This window comes from Nipponia nippon, unplaced genomic scaffold (genome assembly GCF_047370975.1).
Source record: "Nipponia nippon isolate SJK-2023a ecotype South Korea unplaced genomic scaffold, ASM4737097v1 scaffold_31, whole genome shotgun sequence".
Lineage (NCBI taxonomy): Eukaryota > Metazoa > Chordata > Aves > Pelecaniformes > Threskiornithidae > Nipponia > Nipponia nippon.
Window position 1 is genome coordinate 955,602 of NW_028262349.1, and position 18,117 is coordinate 973,718.

Sequence of the window (18,117 nt, forward strand, 5' to 3'; positions counted from 1 at the left end):
GAGGGCTGTGCCTGGCCGTCCCCTGGTCCTCCCCTCTGGTCCCCATTCCCCCCGTCCCCCGACCGGGGGTGAGGTTTGTCCCGGAGGTGGCTGCCCCAGCCCTGCCCGCGGGCTGAATTCGTGAGCAGACCGACCTGCCCCGGTCAGGAGGACCTGAGCCTGGGCAGCCGGGGCAATCGCTGCGGGCAGGAGCAGACACAGACCTGCCTGGGCTCTGGGGACCTCCAGAGCCCCGGGGAGGGCAGGCGAGCCTCCTTGCAAAAATAAACAAAATCCACGCTACCCCCGTTCCCGGGGTGCTGCCGGCAGGACGGCAGAGGTGACTGCGGGAGGAGGGGATGGGACAGCGCTCGGAGCAGAGCTCCAGGGCCCCGCTCCCCCCTGGGCAGAGCCGGGAGGGTGCTGCTGCCGCCCTGCAAAGGGAGCGTGTGCCTGCTCTGAGCGACGCTGGGCTGCGAGTCGGGGCTCCGCTCCCTCCCCCTGCGAGGGCCACCTCCGTCTGACCTTGAGAGACATCCCCGCCTGCCTCAGTTTCCCGTGCTGCAGCGGGTGGTTATTTACTGGGCTGCTTTTAGAGGTGTCAGCTGCATCCGCATCCAGGTGACGTTCTGCATCGTTTCCCACCCCCCTTCGCGAAGGGGCTGTGGTTTAATTAATGTTTGCAAATTGCTTTGAGGACGGCTGCTGCGAGAGGTGCGCGGATGCTCGCGGTGCCCGCATCTCCGACAGCCGAGTGCTCGTATCTCACAGGGGGCCACAGCCACGGCGGGCGCAAATTGCCACCGCGCTCCCCGAGAGAAGGGGAGCCGCGCTCACCCGTGCCGGCACGGCTCCGGCGTGGCACAGCTCTGGCGTGGCACAGCTCAGCAGCCAGGGGAAGGCTTTATCTGCAGCTGGATTTCAGGGCTGGGTGTTTCAACAAGCGTCGGATGAGGCAGCAAAACGTGCCTGGTGCTGCTGGGGGAAAGGTGTGCGCCTGCTCTGGGGGAGGCCGTGCCCGGGACGGCCCCGGGCAAAGCGTGTCTGTGCGTGGAGCCTGCATGAGAGGTTTGGGTGTTTCCCTCCTCTGGGTTTCCACCCTGAGCTGCGGTTTGGGGCTGTCTCACCCTTCCCGCTGGAGAGGAGACAGTCCCTGGGGTCCTGGGGGGTCCAAGCAGGAGCTCTGGGCTCCGGGGCGCAGCCGGGTTCGGGTTATGGCTGCAGTGTTTTGCACCACTGCGCCTGCTTATTTGGAAGGGATTTCCTAAATAAACTGGGGGCTCGGGGAGCCTGGGGGGGCTCCAGAGGCCTCTCCTGGCTGACGAAACCCGGGTGCTCGAGCCGCGTGGATGGAGAGCCCACCATGCTGCACCACCAGCCTCCTGAACCCGGGGTCCATCCCTTCCCATCGGGGACCCCGAGGGATGGGCCCCCCCATGCAGACGCGCCTGGGCCCTGCTGCTGGCCCCGTGCCCGCCCTGGAGAGCGGCCGCGTGCCTGGAGCCGTCATCCCGCGCTCCTCCTGGTGAGCTCGACCCGAAGCGACCCTGGGCACGGCCAGTGTCAGTCGCTTGTGACCAGCTCCGCTGCGGCTCTCGCGGCCTGTCGGGATGGTTTCTGGGCTGGGGGGCTCGCGCGAGGCTGCCCGGCTGCGAGCAGCCCGACGGATGGAGATGGAGCAGGCAGCAACTCTCGGCAGCCTCGTACGAGCTCCCCCAGCCCGGGGCTGGGGCAGAGCCAGGCCTGTCTCCCAGCCAGGCATCGCGGCGCTTGGCTCCAGCCACCCTGGGAGATGGAGGAGCCACCGCCGGCAGCTCGCTGCAGCAGCTCATCACCCTCGCCGTGCGGCTGCCCGCTCGCCAGCCCGGTGCCAGCCCATCCCTCCCGGCCGGGGGAGCAGCAGGGCTGCCCGCGGTCAGGAGCTTTGCCATCAGCGCCGGCATGGCTCGGGGGAGCGGAGAGGCCCAAGCTGACAGCGGCCGCTAACGAGCCGGCAGTAATGCGCTCGTGGCTGTTCATTACTTTGGGGTTTCTGACATTTGGGTCAGTTAATGGATTTGTCTTTTCCCCCCTCTGCCTCCTCCCCCTCTCCTGCCGGTGGCTGCCCAGGACCAGCTGTAAATTAGCCCGTAATTTCTCACATGTGTCTTTACTTAAACAGCAAACGCGCTAAACAGCAAGCTCCCCCCTGCCCGCCCCCTCCCCGGCCTCTCGGGCGCTCGGGGGGTCGGTGCCGGTGGATGCCGCAGGCTGCCGCACCGGCTCCCTGCCAGAGATGCCAGGGCATCGGCACGACCCTGCCGCCGCCGTACCGCGGGGACGGAGCCCGCTGCCGGCCGGGATCCCCCCGCGCGCGGGCCCTGCGTCTGCGCGAGGGTTTGCGTTCGGGCCGGGAAGGCGCGGAGGGAGCCGCCTGGGCCCCTTTTTTTCCTGTTGCAGCTAAATTATAACCAGCCTTTGTAAGGAGGCGGCAGGCTCGCCTCTGCGCCGGCTCTTCCCAGGCGTTTCTGCTGCCGCTCTTCACCTTTTAAGTGGAAAGTTTTTTTCTTTCGGTAGCAAATATTTTCCATAATTTCTAGGCTGATACAATTAAAGTTAAAGAAGACGGGTGTAAATTATACCTCCCTGCAACCAGCCTCGCCCCCCTAGAGTAGCTAGGGGCTGGAAATACGAGGATTTGCAATAATTAAGGCAAATAGTTGTTTCTGTTTGGTAAGAAAAACAACCTGGTGCTGTTAGAAAGAAGGCAAGAAAAACCAAATAAAATGTTTTCCTTCCAATTACCGAGAAGGGGGGAAGAAAAAGTCGTTACATGCAAAGCTGGTGCTGGGCTCTGCGCTGGGCGCAGACGTGTAGAAACTGAACCGGGAGCGGGCCGGGGAGCACGCACCCGCCGGGGAGCTCGATGCCAAGGATGAGCCGGGCCCTTTCCTTCTGCTCGCCCCTCGCCGGCCATTTTCCAGAGAATTTGATCCCTGACTTCCCGCAGCGCCAGTGGAGCATGGGCGGCTGGACTGGACTGGGCTGGGCTGGGCTGAGCTGAGTTGGGCTGGGCTGGCCTGAGCTGGGCTGGGCTGGGCTGGGCTGAGCTGGGCTGGGTTGAGCTGGGCTGGGCTGGGCTGGGCTGGGCAAGGCTGAGCTGAGCTGAGCTGGGTTGAGCTGGGCTGGGCTGGGCTGGGCTGGGCTGAGCTGGGTTTGCTGCCTGAGCGTGACCCAGCAGCTTCCCGCGCGTTGCCTGCGCAGGCAGAGGAAAGCCGTGCGGCGCAGCAGGACTCGCCGGCGCTGCCCGGTGCCCGCCGTGGCCTCTCCACGTGGCTCCGGGCACGTCGCGCTTTGCCGAACGGCTGCAGATTTGCCAGCCGGCGAGTGCCTTGGCGGGAACTGGTACCCCACACCGCGGCCGACCAAAGTCGATAGCTGCCACCGAAGGCAGCGCGACGGTCTTTTTATTGTTTCCGTTTCTTGACCCACAAAGTACCTATGGAATTGATTAATCTCGAGGGACACGGTGAAGCTTGATTAATTTAGTAATTATTACTTCAAGGCGTTGCCCTCCACAAGGGCCCAATCCTGAGCCAAAGCCCTTCGGAGACCCTCGGCAGCATCTGGGCAGCTCTGACCCGGCGCCGGCCGTCTCCCCCGCAGCGGGGTGTCGGGGGCCGGGGGGCACGGAGCGCCGGGGGCGGGATGGCCCCTCGCTCTTCGGGGGGGTCCCCGCGTGCCCCCCGCCCCGCTGCCCCTGCGGGCAGAAACGCCGATCCCTGGAGCGGGGACCTGGGAGACGTCTCCCGTGCTTGGAAGCTTATCTGCTTGCTGCAGCTCTGTCGGGCCGTCTAACAAGAGGCGCTGCCTCTCCCGGCAAGCCCTGCCGGAGGGGTTTTGGGCAGGGCTGGAGCAGACCCTGCTGTTGAGTAGCTGGTGTTTTACCTGCTTGTGACTTTCCTGTTTGGGCTGAGTTCCTCAGTCGAGGCATCTTTTTCTGTAATTTCAGCCAAGTTTGTTTAGCTATTTCCAAGAACAAGGCTTGAGAAAAAGACTTTTTTTTTTTAAATTGTGTTATTCTAGTGACCTTTCCTTTGAAAAGCTCGAGTGCCCGGTGCCTGGGAGAAGGGACACGGAGCCTGGCATGGAGAGGCGGCAGCTCCGTGCCAGCTGCCATCCCATGGTCCAGCTGGAGCCCAGACCGAGTTTGCAGGGGCTCAGCGGAGGAGCTGGGGGGCAATGGGGTGTCCTGCAGGCTGCATCCCCGCTGTCCGGACGGAGCTGGGGGGAGCCGGTGTCCCCAGTATCACTGCTGCCAGCGCTCCCAGTTCGGCAGCCTAAATGAGGCAGAATGGCCAAAAACTGGAGGCTGGGAGTGCCGGGAGAGCCCAGCCCTGAGCTCGCCTTGCGTCTCTGGGGGGAAAAGCAATCGCCTGTCTCCAATCCAGACCTTGGAGCGATCGAGCCTGGCGGTGATGGAAATCCGGCATAGCTCCTCGATGCCGCGGCCTGAGCCGGGCAGGGGCTCGCGAGCCCTCGTGTGGCTCCTCCTGCCCTCGGCCCCGGGTTTCCTGCTTTTCCTGCTGCTGCTGCTGCTCCCATTTTTCAAACGCCCAGCGAGGAGCGGGGTGGCCGGCCGGGAGCCTCGGGGCTCTCGCAGCCTCCGCTCTCCTGTGCGGGGGGGCCGTGCTCCCTTCCCGCTTTTTGGCTTTCTTGATTGTTTGAAATTTAAGTTTTTTTGATCTTAATTGGCATTTGCGAGTCTCCTGCCAGCAGCCACCATCCCGCTGAGCAGTGGTTTAGCGTTAGGGAGTGGGAACCAGTTCCCCAGCAGCTCCCGCACTGGTTTGGCAGTGGGGGATGCGTGCTTTGCCTCCGCTGGTGGTCCTGCTTGGGCTGGGCGGCGGGCGCCTTCGCCTCCCGGTGCCCCGAGGAGAACCGTCCTCCGCCTGCCTCCGCTGTCAGACCTCCGCGGGCGGCCGGCAGCTCGGGGGTCGAGGCGCATCTCGGGCGGCGATTGGGAAGCTTCTGCGGGGCGGCTCGTCTGGGGATGTTTGCCTTGGGCTTCCGAGGGCAGGTGAAGCCCCTGGGGCGGCTCTGCCCCAGCACAACCCTCGCCGCGAGCAAACCGAACGCAGTCACAACGCGCACAAACCCCAGCGTGGATGGGCTGGGTCGAGATCCTCCTCTGCCAGCTGGATCCGCCCCAGAAAAGCTGCTTCCAGCACCCGTGAGAAGGCTTTTCCGTCGGCTGCAGCAGTCTCCTGGTGGTCCAGCTTCAGGGGCTTCAAATCCTGAAGCATCCCCGTTGTGGGTGGCGTCGGCTCCGGTTTTTGCCGAGCTGCAGGTCCCCCCCGGGGCCGCGGCGCTTGGGCAGGCTCTGCCGGGGCTCCCTTCGCCGTCCCCCGCGCCGGCCGCAGCCACGTGCCGGGGAGGGACCAGCGCTGGCCCCGTCGGCGTGCCCGGAGAGGCTTTTAGTGGCTTGGCTTGATAAATGAAAACAAATAAACTTGATAGACAAGTGGACAGCTTTATGATAGCTTCCCACTGACAGGGAGAAAGATTGGTTGTCGGTGCCTTGATAGAGAAATATCTTGATGGGAGTCAGCTAGAGAGACGTATAACCTTGGTGGCGGAGGATGAGGAGTTGGCTGCGCAGGAGGACGCGCCGGCAGCGGTATTCAAAAATAATTCTGCTTTTATTTGTTTTACTTTTTGGTGGGGGGAGGGATGCAGAGCCCCACAGTTCATTGAGTTTTTCAAAATAGATTTGCTAAATAAATAATGATGACGATCCATATTTTATTTATATCCCACCTATCTACATGCAGCACTGGAGGTGTTTTACAATGGACCTCTTTCTCCCTTTTAAAGCTAACAAACTCAAAACTAAAAGCACGTTAGATGGAGACAGATTTACAAGGATATTTAGATGCTGAAGCGTAAAGACAGGCGGCGAGCGGGGCTTGCGGAAGCGCCTCGGCTGCTCGCTCCCGTTGATTTTAATGGGCACCTTGTTGCTCTTGTGAATCCAGCTGGATGCGGATTTGCATCTGGAGGCACCTGAGGAGCCCCAGGGAGCGGCTCCAGCTCCGGCGAGCTCCGAGGACGCCTCGGTGGCCGAAACCCCCGGGGGGACTCGCCGGGGTCGCTGGGGAGGAGGGGTCAGCGTCCCCCGCATCTGCTCGTCCTTCCGAGTTTTAAGTCTTTAAGTCTTCGTCTTAAGTTTTCTGAGCTCGGGGGGACCTGGAGGGGTCTGGGAGCGGAGCGGGTCCTGCCCCGGTGAGCGCCGGCCCGAGAAGGGTGTCCTCGCTCGGGGACGTGGCCTCCGGTGCCGGGGCCAGGCAGCTCGCCTGCGACCGAAAATCCCGCCTGCGACCGAAAATCCCGCCGGCTTTTCCCACGCGGCCGTTTGCTGCGGTCGAGCTCTGTCCCCTTGGTGCCGGACAGGGCCCCAGAGCCACGCGGGTGCCCTGGCGGACCGCGGTGCCTGCCGTGCGGGGCGAGGGCCGTGGCCCGCGCTGGCCCTGGCCGGCAGGCCGCGAGGCCGGGGGCTCGGCGCGGCAGGCTCTGCCCGAGGTGCCGCCTGTGCCGCGTTACTCGCGTCAGCATTTTCCAAGAGCTCGGCGAAGGAGAGCGATAACGTTAATGCAAATTATCGCTTAATTTTATCCCTGGATCGGAGGTGAAGAAATGTATATGCATGCTGGGGGGGGGCTCTGCTCGCCCGCCTGCCTGGCCCCAGGACGGGGTGTCCGTCCGTCCGTCCGCTGCGGCCCGGCCCTTGCCGGGTGGGTTGCAGGATGTGTCCCCGTCCCCTCTGGCGCCAGCCCCTGGCTGCCCCTCCCGCGCGTGCCCCCGCCTTTGCAGCCCCCCCAACGCAACCCCAGCCCCCCCGCGCACCCTGACCCCCCGTGGGGCAAAGCACCCCCAACCCCCCCCCCGCTGCGCGCTGCACCCCACAGTGCAGACCCTCCCCCCTTTGCAAAGGGACCCCAAGACCTACCGGTGTGACCCCCGCCCTTTCCAAAGCCCCCCTGGCCCTGCCGGTGTGACCTCCCCCCTCCAAGGACCCCCAGCTCTACCGATGTGTCCCCCCCATGGCAAAGGGACCCCCGGCCCCGCCGGTGTCACCCCCCTTCCCGAAGGGGCCCTAAGCCCCGCCGGTGTGACCCCCCCCCTTTCCAATGCCCCCCCGGCCTTGGCAGTGTCACCCCCGGGCCCCTGCCGCTGCGACCTCCCCCCGCCGGTGTCACCCCCCCCTTTCCAGTGCCCCCCCCCGCCCCGCCGGTGTCACCCCCCCGTTTGCCGAGGCTCCCCCGGTCTCCCCGTCCCCCCCCGGTGCCCGGTTCCCCCCCACCCCCGCAGAGGTGGGGCCGCGGCGGCGCGCGGGGGCCCCGCCCTGGGCCTGGGCCCGGGCGCGCGCGGCGGCGGCCGGTGGCAACAATGTGTCAGAGGCGGCGGCGGCGGCGGCGGCGGCGCGGGCCCCGCGCGGGGCGGGGCGGGGCGGGGCGGGGCGGCGCGAGGCGGGGCGGCGCGGCGCGGGGCGGGCGGGGGCGCGGGCGGCGGGCGCAGCATGGCGCGGCGGCACTGAGGGAGCGGCGGCCTCCCCGGCCCGGCCTTTGTCTCTCCGGTGTCCCCCGGAGCGGAGGAACCGGCGCGGGGGCCTGGGGGGCTGAGCCCGCACCGTCCCGCTCCCATCCCGCAGGTGCGGGGGCGGGGGGGGGGCCGCAGCGCCGCGTCCTCGGTACCGGGCGGCGGCGGGGCTCGGAGGAACTTGGCCGAAGTTCGGCGGGGGAAGGTTCCCGGGGCGCCGCGGGAACCGGCCGGTCCCCGCCGCCCGGGCGCGGGATGCGGCTGCCCCGGCTCCGCCGCACCGCGGCCGCCCCCAACTTTCCCCGCTGACGGCGCCCGGGGCCGCGGGCGATGGTGAGGGCTGGCCGCCCGCCCGCCGCCGCCCGCCGCCCTCCGCCCGCCGCCCCCGGCCGGCCCCAGGGCTCCGCCGCCGGCCGCCGCCCCGCCGCCCCCTGAAGCGGCCGGAGCCGCGCCCGCCGCCGGCCGGGACGATGGTGCGCTGGGAGGCGGCCGCGCTGCTCGCCGCGCTCGTCGGCGTCTGCGTCTGGACCGACGAGACCGGGAAAGTTATCTCGGATCGGTACGCTGTCTACTGGAACCGGAGCAACCCCAGGTGAGGCCGGGGGCGGCGGGGGCCGGGGCCGGGGCGGCGGGGGCAGCGCAGCCCGAGTTGCGGTCTCCATCCCCGCGGTGAGCCCGCAGCCGCCCGCCCGGTGGGTGACAGGCGGCCGCCGCCCGCTGCGGATCGGGTCCCGCTCCAGCCCCCGCTTTGCTCCGGTGAAAGGGGCTGGGCGGCCCCGGGGGCTCGGCGCGGGTCCGCGGCGGTGCCTCTCGGCCGGGGCTGCCTCCCCCGGCGCCCCCCGAAGTTGCCCCGGGGGACACGGACCCGTCCCCGGGGGCTGCGGCAGCCCCGGGGCATCGCCCGCGCCGGGGGGAGCGGGGCCGCGGGGCCCCCAGCGCCTCTGCGCCCAACTTCGGGGAAGTTGGAGTTCCTGCTCCCCGCCGGCCCCGGCCCCGCTCCCGGCGGCGGCGGGGCCCAGGTCCCGCGGAAAAAAACCCGAAATCTGCCCGAAGGCGCCGGGCGCTGCCGGTGGCGGCACCGGGGGGGTCGGAATAACGATCCGGGGGCGAAACGGCGGAAGGGGCTGGGGGGGGGGGCCGGGGTGCGGGGGCTGGTGAAGGCGGGGGGTGCGGGGGGCCGGGGGCTCGGGGCGGCCCGGCCCCGCTGCCGCCCCTTTGGTTTTCATCGTGGAAAAGAAATCGCTGCGTAGTTGGTTTAGTTTCCCTGGTCTCTCTTTGAATTTAGATTTTTTTTTTTTCCCTCAAGCATCCTTTTTTTTTTTTTTTTTGGTAAGAGTTTAATTTCTGTTGTATTTCTTTGTTCGTAATTTTGAGGAACCACAAGCTGTCGGAGAGTTTGAAGTGAGGATGAATTCTGCTCCTGGCTCAGGTGGCTGCGACCACCGCGACCCCCCACCCCCTTCCCCTCGGATGCAAACCGCGGGGTTTTGAAGGGGCCGGTTTGTGGGGACTCTTCTGAAAGACAGAACGATAAAAAACCTGCCACCAAACCCACGTTTTCCCCCCAGTCAATCAAAGTTGAACTGGCCCCGGCAGTGGCCCCCGCTGAGCCGAGCAGAGGGTCGCGCGGCGATGCCGGGCTCGCTTCTGTGGTGGGTGCCGCTGCGCCCGCTGCCTTCAGGTTTGGGCCGTTCCGTTCTCCGGGTACAACGGGTGCTGCTTTGTCCCCCGTGGGTCCCTGCGGGGCGAGGGCCGGGTGGGTGCGCGGCGTGGCCTGGCCCTCGTGCCCCCGGCAGGGCCCTGGCCACGGCAGGAGCTGGGGCTGCCGGCGAGGCGGCTCCTCCGGCGCTCCCGGCTGGGAGGGGACCCTCGGTGGCTCCTTCTCCTCTCCCGGCCGCATCCTGGCAGCGTCCTGGGGACACCATCCCAGTTCATTAAAGTTCCCGGCTGTGTTTCGGCGAGTGGCTGCCGGCACCCAGCGCCGGCGGGATGCGTGCGGGGCCAAGGACCCTCGCGAGCGTCGGCGGCCGGCCGCCGCGTGCCCCCTCGGGGGGACCGGTCGGGCGCCGTCGCCCCCAGCCTCGCGCCCTCGCCCCTTGCGCTGCCCTGAATTGGGGCGAGCCCGTCCCTTTGTGCGCGGCGGTGCCTTCGCCGCGGGCCGCCTGCCGTGCATATGGATTTTATTATCTCCCTCACATTTTTGTGGGGGATTGTAAGAGGCAGGGATTTTTTTTTTTTTTGCCCACTGCAAAGTTTTTGGTTACAGTTCCTGGTCCTCCCCAGCTCCCACACTTCGGGCTCTTTTCTTTTGTTCTCCCAAATGCCAAACATGTGCGAGGGCCCCCTGGTCAAACTCCGGCATCCCGGCCGCCGGAGACGAGGGCGGCATCGCTGAGCGGTCAGGGCCGCGGCTGAGATTTAGCACCCAAGGGTTCCTGCGGCGGGGCCGACAGCCAGACGCGGTCCCTGGTCCTTGGGTGACGGGTGCCCCGGGAGCCGGCGCGGGACCTGGCGTCGGTGGTGGCTTTGGCTCGGCCCCGCGAGCTGCCCGCGGCCCCGTCGCTCCCTTGTGCGCGCCGGGATGGGTGCGGCGGAGAAGGCAGTGGGGAACTTATCCTGGAAAATAGGTGGTGGTTTATTATTACATATATATATATATATATATATATATATATATATATTTTAAATCTGACGTTGGCAAGGAAAATATTTTTGAGGGGGGAAAATAAAACAGGGCAGAGGAAGGGCGACGGGATGGGAGGGCAGAGCAGACAATGGCTGGTGCGTTTCGCAGGCACGTCCGCAGCGCCGGGCTCCGGGATCTGACCCAAATTTCCCCAACGGGGGAGCGCCCCGTGTCGCGATCGGCCGAGGCGCTCCCTGCGTGTGCGGCCAGCTCTCGGAATTCGAGGCGGTTTATTAGACGCTGCAAATATAGAAATTGCCATTGAGTTTTCTGCTTATTTTCCTTTTTGAGCCCAGCGGTGCTTTTATATTTTGTCTGTCTCTGGAGTTACTCGAAGACTGTCTCATCCTTAAAAATGAAGAACAGCACAACATATACATGCTTTTTCTGGTCCCTTGTTTTCCTTCTTTTTTTCCACCCACCATCTCCTTTAAGAAGGGGGAAATCAAAAGGGGTTAAAAAAAAAAAAAAAAAGGTTAAAATGCCCGGTGCTTGTTTGAACCCGCAGACCTGATCTGGCGATAAATATTTTTCTTCAGGTTTATATTGCAATCCATATTTTATAAAAGACAGTAATAAATCTCATGGTCAATATGATTTGCCCAGATTAGAATAATTCTATATTTCATAATTGGTTCTAAATTAAAAATAAGTGGTACCTCGGGATGCTGCAATTTGCCTGTTCTGTGGGGCTATTTAGCCACTCGCTGTGGATTTACAGGTTGTTGGTTGTTTGGGTTTTTTTAAATGATTTTGTAAGCCTGCATTTGGAGAAGGTTGCATGGGTTTTGCGGGATGTAACTCCGGGGTTGGCCTGGAAATAGCCGAAGGAGGAAGAACGCATCTTTATGTAATAGTGCGTCGTTTCGGTGCCCGCGTCTGACCGCGGATGTTTGCTCTGCAGCAGGTAGAGCCGCGCTAACGCTGCTTCGTCTGCCGGGGCGGGGGGTGCGCGGGCCGTGCCCGGGCCGCAGCGGGGCCAGGGCCGGCCGTGGGCGCGGGGTGCAGGTGGCCAGGGCGATGCGCCCGCGGACGGGACCGCAGGGCGCAAGAGCTTAGCAGGGCTCTTGCCGTGACCGGCGTCGCGGGCAGGGGTCCGGCCGGGGCAGGACTCTTCCCTCCATGGGGTCTTGGGGGGCCGCGTGGCCACTGTGCTTTCCAGGTGGCGTGGAAGCCACTTGCCCGTAGAGTTCTTGGGCGGATTTGCAGCCTTGGGACCCGACGCAAGGCGCAGCGGGTCGAGCCGGGCGTCCTGGAGCATCTGCCGGTGGGACGGCATCGCCCGGGCGGGTCAGGGTCTCCAGCTTGGGCCCCCTTGCTCGCACGCCCCCCGTGCTGCAGACGGATTTAGGATGAACATCTCGGATGCGCTACAGTGCATCGTACGGCGAAAACTCGGGGTCTGGGAAACCTCCGCACTACGGGGGAAAGGTCTGTGGGAGGGAGCGACCTGTCCTCCGAGGGTCCCCGATCCCGGGACCCCTCGACCTGCGGCCTCGGGGCTGCCACTGGAAACCTCTCGAAGGCCAAGGAAGGATGGAGGATTTAAGATTTGTTTTCATCCCCCGCTCTACCTACGGCTACGTAATGGGCAGGTTATAGTAATTCCAGAATGACAGCGTTCCTGCGGCCAAATGCAGTTCCCGTGTACGCTGCCGTGCCTTTCTGTATCCACAGAGAGGGAAATGTGCGAAGTGTTAGGTATTTTCCTCTCTCTGTTTACAGTACAGATACAAATGCTGTAAATGGTCTAGATTTTACCCGTGGCCTATATTTAACTGTGAAGTCATTTCGCTGCCTTGAAAGGCTTATTTTCTGATTTTTTTTTTGTCTTTTTGGTTTTGTGAGCACAGCTGGGATTTCTGTTCTGCTTCTCTGCACTCCCCAATCCCAGGATCGGGAAGCCAGAGAAATGGTTTCTAGCAGGGGGATTTACCGCGGCTGGCGGGAGCCCGGGTGATGCTCAGGCACAGCGCTGACGGCAGAGCAGGACTTCTGGGGGTTCCTGTTGTGCGCCCTGTCCTTTGGGCACGGGCGAGGGGTCCGTGCTGCAGGGATGGTGGAGCTGGGGCGAAGGGGGAACATCGTGGGGGGTCTGGATCGTGCTCCCCAGCCCGTCGGCTTTTGTGCCCCTGTTCTCCTGCGCTGCCGTCTCCCAGAGCCGCAGCCCGGCGCCCGCCGGTGCTGCTGGCTGGTGCTTTGTCCGAGAGCTCGGTGCGTGGCAGCCGGGGCGAGGAGAGCCGTGGCGAAGCCCTGACCGGCCGGGGCTGTGCCCCGTTGACTGCCCGAGCCTGAGCAAACTTGCCTGCCTGTGGGTCACGAGGGGTCGTGGCCAGGACGATGGCAGCCTGCCTGTGCCGGCTCTCCTTCGAGGCAGCCAAGACGACACACGTTTTCCAGGGGGGATTCGGTGCTGGAGAGGGGTGGCCGAGCGGGAGGGCTCGGCTCCAGGGGAGCGTGCATGGCACTGGATGTGCCCACCCATGCCTCCGTGCTGGGGCGGGTTTGGTGCCAGCCCTGCCATGGGGCTGGTTCCCAAAACCTCCGCAGCCCGGCTCCGTCCGGGGCTGGGACCTTTGGGGTCGGTTCCCAACCCTGCGTGACCGCTCTCCCCGCTCCCGTGGGCATCGCACCGGGAGCTGCACCAGCGTCTGCAAGAAACACGTCCTGTTCCCCGCTTGGAGTGATTTTAACGTGAATTTGAACTCTGGCACCTGGGTGGTTCCCAATGTCACCGGCGGGCCGAGTCCCCTCGCTGGGCGCACCGGGCTCGGGGTGCCGGCAGCGGTGCCGGGGCGGTTGGGGGTGCCGGCGCTCGGCCACGTCCTGCGTCCTGCGCAATTACTGCTCTTTTAGTTTTCATCTGTTCCTTTTTCCCTTTGTGCCGAGATCATTTGCAGCCCTTCCCACCCCTCTTTTCCAGCCCGTTAAGCCGTGTTAGCTATTCTTCACCAGCCCAGGTCTGCGGCGAGCGCGGTTAATGGAGAGCAGCTACAAACAGGTCCAGCGTCCCTGACAAGATTTTCTCTCTCTGCCCGTCTCTGTCTCTCTGCCTGTCCCTTTCGAGGGACCGCAATTACATTCCCTGCTGGTCGCACATTTGGTATCCAAATGCTGGCCATGCGCCGCATCCTAATGCGAAGACGGGCTGGGGGTGCGCGGCGCTGCCGGTGGGTCAGCCGCTCCCCGGCACCCGCGGCGTCCCCCGGCGCGTCCTGGCGCTCCCGGGGAGGCACACAGAGAACGGGGAGTGAGAGCGGTGCAGAGGGTGAGAGAGATGCCTTCACTTACCCCTGGAAAGCTTTAAAAGTACTCTTTCACATGTGTGTGTACGTACGTACGTGTGTGCGGGTATGGATATACGCACGTATGTACGCTTCACACACAAACCAATGCAGCTGCCCAACCACCCCTGCGCCCCAGCCTGCCCCGGTGCGTGGCGAGGAGCGGGTGCCTGGAGCCACCCCCGTGCTGTACGGACGCGTAACGCCCGCTGGGGCGGGGGGACACAGGCAGGCTCGGCTGTACATGCCTGCAAACACAGATCTTGGCACCCGGGTCTGATCTCACCCCGCTGTCTGTCTGTCTCGCTGCGTACGCACGGATGCCCCACGTGCCCGTGGCTGGGGCTATCTCTGCCCGTACCTGCGCACGTCTGACGAGGTTCATCTGTCGGGTTGTCTGTAAAATTGCAGCAATTGTTCTTTAAATAGCTCCTCGTTCCTGATGGTGAAAATTTTGGTTCTTTTGTGTTAGATACTAATCATGATTTTAGAGGCTTCATTTTTATCCTAGATGTTTTTCCCCAGTCGGGGCAGAGATCTTGCCCTGCTTCATTGGATTTAATGGGATTTACGGAAGGCAAGCAGATCTTGGCGTTGTTACCTTCGGCCCCTAAGAGGAGTTCAAATTTTTTTTCCCCTCCGCCGTGACCGCTGGGCCTGATGCGCTCCAGCCAAAGTCGGGCCGTTTTCCTGCGCTTTGGGCGTCAGTACGCAGCCAAACCCACCCCTTTTTGCCTCTCTGAGCACGGGGTAAGCGGTGCTTCCAGCAGCGCCGACGCCGGGGTCCGAGCCGCCGCGGTCCGAGCCGCCGCGGTGAACGGGTCTGAAGCCTGAGACGCGCCGGTGCGAGCAGGCGGCCGCCGCTGACGCTTTGGTCTTTGCCAAATGAATTCAGGAGGTGTCTCTGAAGCCAGGGGCACCCCAAAACCAGGACTTGTGTTTCACTGGCGTGTAGGGGATGTTGGTGTGGGTGCAAACTCTGCCAGCAGCCCGGCCAGCCCTTCTCCCCCGGCCTTGGGGTCCCCATTGCCGTCCCTACCGCGCCGCTGGGCTGGGTGGGAGCCGCATCGGGGTGGCAGCGCCCGTGGGGCCATTCGGGCTCGTCCAGCCGGCGCGATGCGCCGGGGCTGATTTGCCCCAGCAGGAAAGCTGGGAAGGGACGAGGCTGTGAGAGCGGGGTGGCCAGGAGGGAGCCCGTTGCGCTAGCACCGTGCCGTGCCACGCTGTGCCGTGCCGTGCCGCTGGCTGGGCAGGGTGCTGTGGCCCTGCGCAGTCCCAGCTTGTTCCTGGGCGGTCAGAGTGTTGTTATTTATTTATTTCTCCTCCCTCCTCTCCCCTTTTGCTTGTTGATGCTGCTGTGGCTGGGTTGCTAAATAGCTTCCCATTGTTCGAGAGCTAATTACCTCTTAATGAGGCTCCTTACTCAAAAGCCAAGCGAGAGTGGAGGCTGTGGGGTGGGCGGCTTTTCAGGCGGTGAAGGCAGGCTGCCTGGCGGGGCGCTGGGGAAGGAGCGGGCAGCGGGGTCACCGGGCCCTCCCGGGGCAGCGGGTGGCTTTGGCTCTGCGGCACCAACAGTGGGGATCTGGGGCTTCCTCGGCCGGCTGTGGTGAGAGCTGCAGCGGTGGAGCTGCCGCCCGGGGCTTCGTCCTGAAGGGTGGTGGGGACCAGAGGGCTCTGCAGAAAGTCCCCTATTGACCCTCAAACCCGGCAGCTGCCGGGGAGGAACGACAACCCCGCGGGGTCTGCCGAGGCGGGTCCGGCGTGGGGCCGTGCCGGTGCTGGGCACAGGGCCCGGGAGCGCGGTCCCAACGTCCCCTCCGCTGTGAGACCCCTCCGCCAGCCCTGTCCACAGGAGGTGCGTAACCTGTGGGGCACGTCTCTCCTTTTGGCAATGGGTGCTTAAACCAGGGTTCCTCTAAGCTTATCCCTTGCGCGTGTGCGCCTTTGGTGGGACAAATCCTGCTCCGCTTTGCCTGTCTCCTCCTGGCCTTATCCCATCCCTTGGTGAGAGGCTGGCGCGAGCCCTCGCCCCGATGGGGTTCAGGAGCTTTGGCTGGGAGGAGCTGGGCAGCGTGGATGGAGGGTCCTGGGCCGCCCCGGGGTGGGGAGCAGAGTTTTGGCCTTCGCTTGCCGGATCCTGGCTCTGCCCCCGGAGTCGTGCGTGTCCCTTGGGCCGGAGCGGCACCGTGGGCATGCACGAGGCTGCGGCGGCTCATGCGGCTCCTCCATGTGCCGGATGGCGATGCCACAGATGTGATGGGGGGAAAAAAGGATCCTTCTCCAAAGGGACTGGGAAAGCACCCGCCTCCGCCCTCCCCGGCCGCCCCGCTCTGATTGAAGCTGGGCTTTGTGCCCCCGCACCAGGGGTGGGAGGATCCCAAACTTCAGAGGGGGACGAGGCGGTCAAAGCAACAACAGCGGGGAAAAATAACACAAAGGAGGAAAATTTACTCCCTAGAATAATAACGAAGACAGGGAACGACTTCCCCTTCCCTTGTGCCCTTGGGGAGCGCCCGGGGCAGCGAGGGGTCTGACCCCGCAGCGCTCGCAGCCCCGCCGGAGGGGAGTGAGCCCGTCGAGCTGATGGAAGAGCAAAGGCACAGGAGATGCTGGGCTCGAGCTGCAGCCTGGGCTGGTGGGAGCCTTGGGGTGCCCCCGCCCTGGGCTGCTGGGGCAGAGGGGCTGGCTTTGCGGGGTGGCAGGGGGACCAGTGGGTCTCACCCATGTGGTGCCTTGGTGGGGACCGGCCTGGGGCAGGACCGGGCTGGCAGCCGGCACTGGACGTGGGGGTCCAGGGGCAGAGCGGGTTCGGGGGGAGGCCGGGGCTCCCCAGTGCCCCCAGCTGCCCGGCTCGCCCATGGCTCACCCGCCCGGTGAGGCTGGTGGTGGCGGCGGGGGCCTGCGGTGCTCTGCTGTATCGATCCCCAGCAGTGATTTAAATGCCACAAAGCATGGCTATCGACGTCTCGCGGCCTCCGGTGAAGCCAATCAGCGCTGGGGCCAGCGAGCCCCTGCTCCTGTTTCCGAGCCCTGCTTGGAGCCATTTGACGTTTTCCTCCGGGTCATTAATGGAGGGAGAGGGATGCAGGCAGAAACAGGGATTAAGACTTTTTTTTTTTTCCCTCCCCCTTTTAGATTTTTCCCCTCGTCCCACGTTTGCTTCCCAAGACCCATCTGTGAGAGCAGAGGAGCAGTGAGCGACGCCAGTGCTGGGCGAGGGACGGCCACGGAGCCGAGCCACGTCCCGGTGGGGCCGTGCCAGAGGGGCAGCCGTGGTGGGGCCCCGTGGGCTGCAGCCGTGGGCTCCCTCAGCACAGGAGCTCTTCCCGACCTGCCAATTTTCTGCTTTTCTTGGCATTTTTTCCCCCCTCCGGCCTTGCTTTGCGTTTGTGGGGTTTTCCATATTTTCCTGCAGCCGCGGCCTCCGTGCGTGCACGCGTGTCGGTGCAAACGCCGCCTGCCCGGGGGCTGCCCGTGCCGTCGGCCCCGCCGAACGCCGGCCTGGTGCTGGACCCAGTGCCGCTGGTCCCCCGAGATGCGGCACTGAGGCTGCAGGCCTCCGCGCGGACACCGCCGCTGTTCCCACCGCACACTGCAGGAGCGTTACCAGGATCCGTGGAGTTTAAAACCATCACTCAATGCTTTTTATTTGAATAGAGGAACATGCTTTTATTTCAGCTCCTTCCCCACGCAACCCTGAAATCCCCCCAAGAATTAAACTTTGTATTTCAGATCTTTTGTACAAAACGTAAATCTCCCCTGGCTCCGTTCCCCGGGGCCGCCGGCTTTGGCAAAAAGGCGAATAAATTGCAAAGCGGGTTTGTGAGGACTGGCGATGGGAAGGAGCCGCTGGGTGCCCCAGCCTGGTCCTCCTCCCCATGCACCCCAACGTCCCCTCCATCGATTTGATCAGCGCGGTGTTCAGCCTCATTTCGGTGGAAATATTTGCCGTTTCCCCTGGTGCGTCTGCAACCGAGTTTTGTAGGATTTTTTTTCTGCAGAAGAGGAGAAATTATTTGTATCGGTTTATTTTTTCTTCAACATTACACGGAGAGCAAAACTCTCCCATGTGCTAGGAAACAGATAAAGTGTTTAGACAGCAAATACAAATATTTCTGAGCACTCAGCCTGGCTACAGATATTTCTGCCTGTCCTCCAGCAGGATTTCTTACTGTGTCTTTTAGTGGGTTTTTATTCAGACTGGCTTGATTTTTTTTTTTTTTTAATATTTTTAAAAAGCCCTATTTATATTTGCAGTAAAATAAAGTCGGCCAAGCCTGACCCTGGAGAGAACTCGAAAAATCCCAATTCTTCCTTTTTCCAATCCCGTTTCCACTGAGAAAAAAAGCCCCTGGACCTCGCGCCCCGCACAAAATCCAACCGCGACGGGATTATTTCGGTGGCTGAGCTCTCTGCAGCCGCGGGGGCTGGGACGGCGGCGGCACCCTCGGCTCCGGGGTGCGGGGATGCGCTTGGGGAGGGGCTGGGGGCCCCGGGGGGCGCGGGGCCCTCGGGCTGCGGGTACTGGCCGTGCGTGGTGCATCCAAAAAGGGCTTTATTGGTTTGCTTGCTTTTCTAAAATTATAAATT

At 63.7% G+C, this 18,117-nt stretch overlaps 1 protein-coding gene across 1 annotated transcript in view; it reads left to right on the plus strand.

Annotated features, from left to right (window-relative positions):
• The first annotated feature begins 8,027 nt into the window (after positions 1-8,027).
• Positions 8,028-18,117, plus strand: part of EFNA2 (ephrin A2) — a 48,442-nt gene continuing 38,352 nt past the window's right edge. Inside the window, exon 1 of the mRNA XM_087769628.1 lies at positions 8,028-8,149. Coding sequence (XP_087625754.1) covers positions 8,028-8,149 — 122 coding nt within the window. The remainder of the gene's footprint in view (positions 8,150-18,117) is intronic.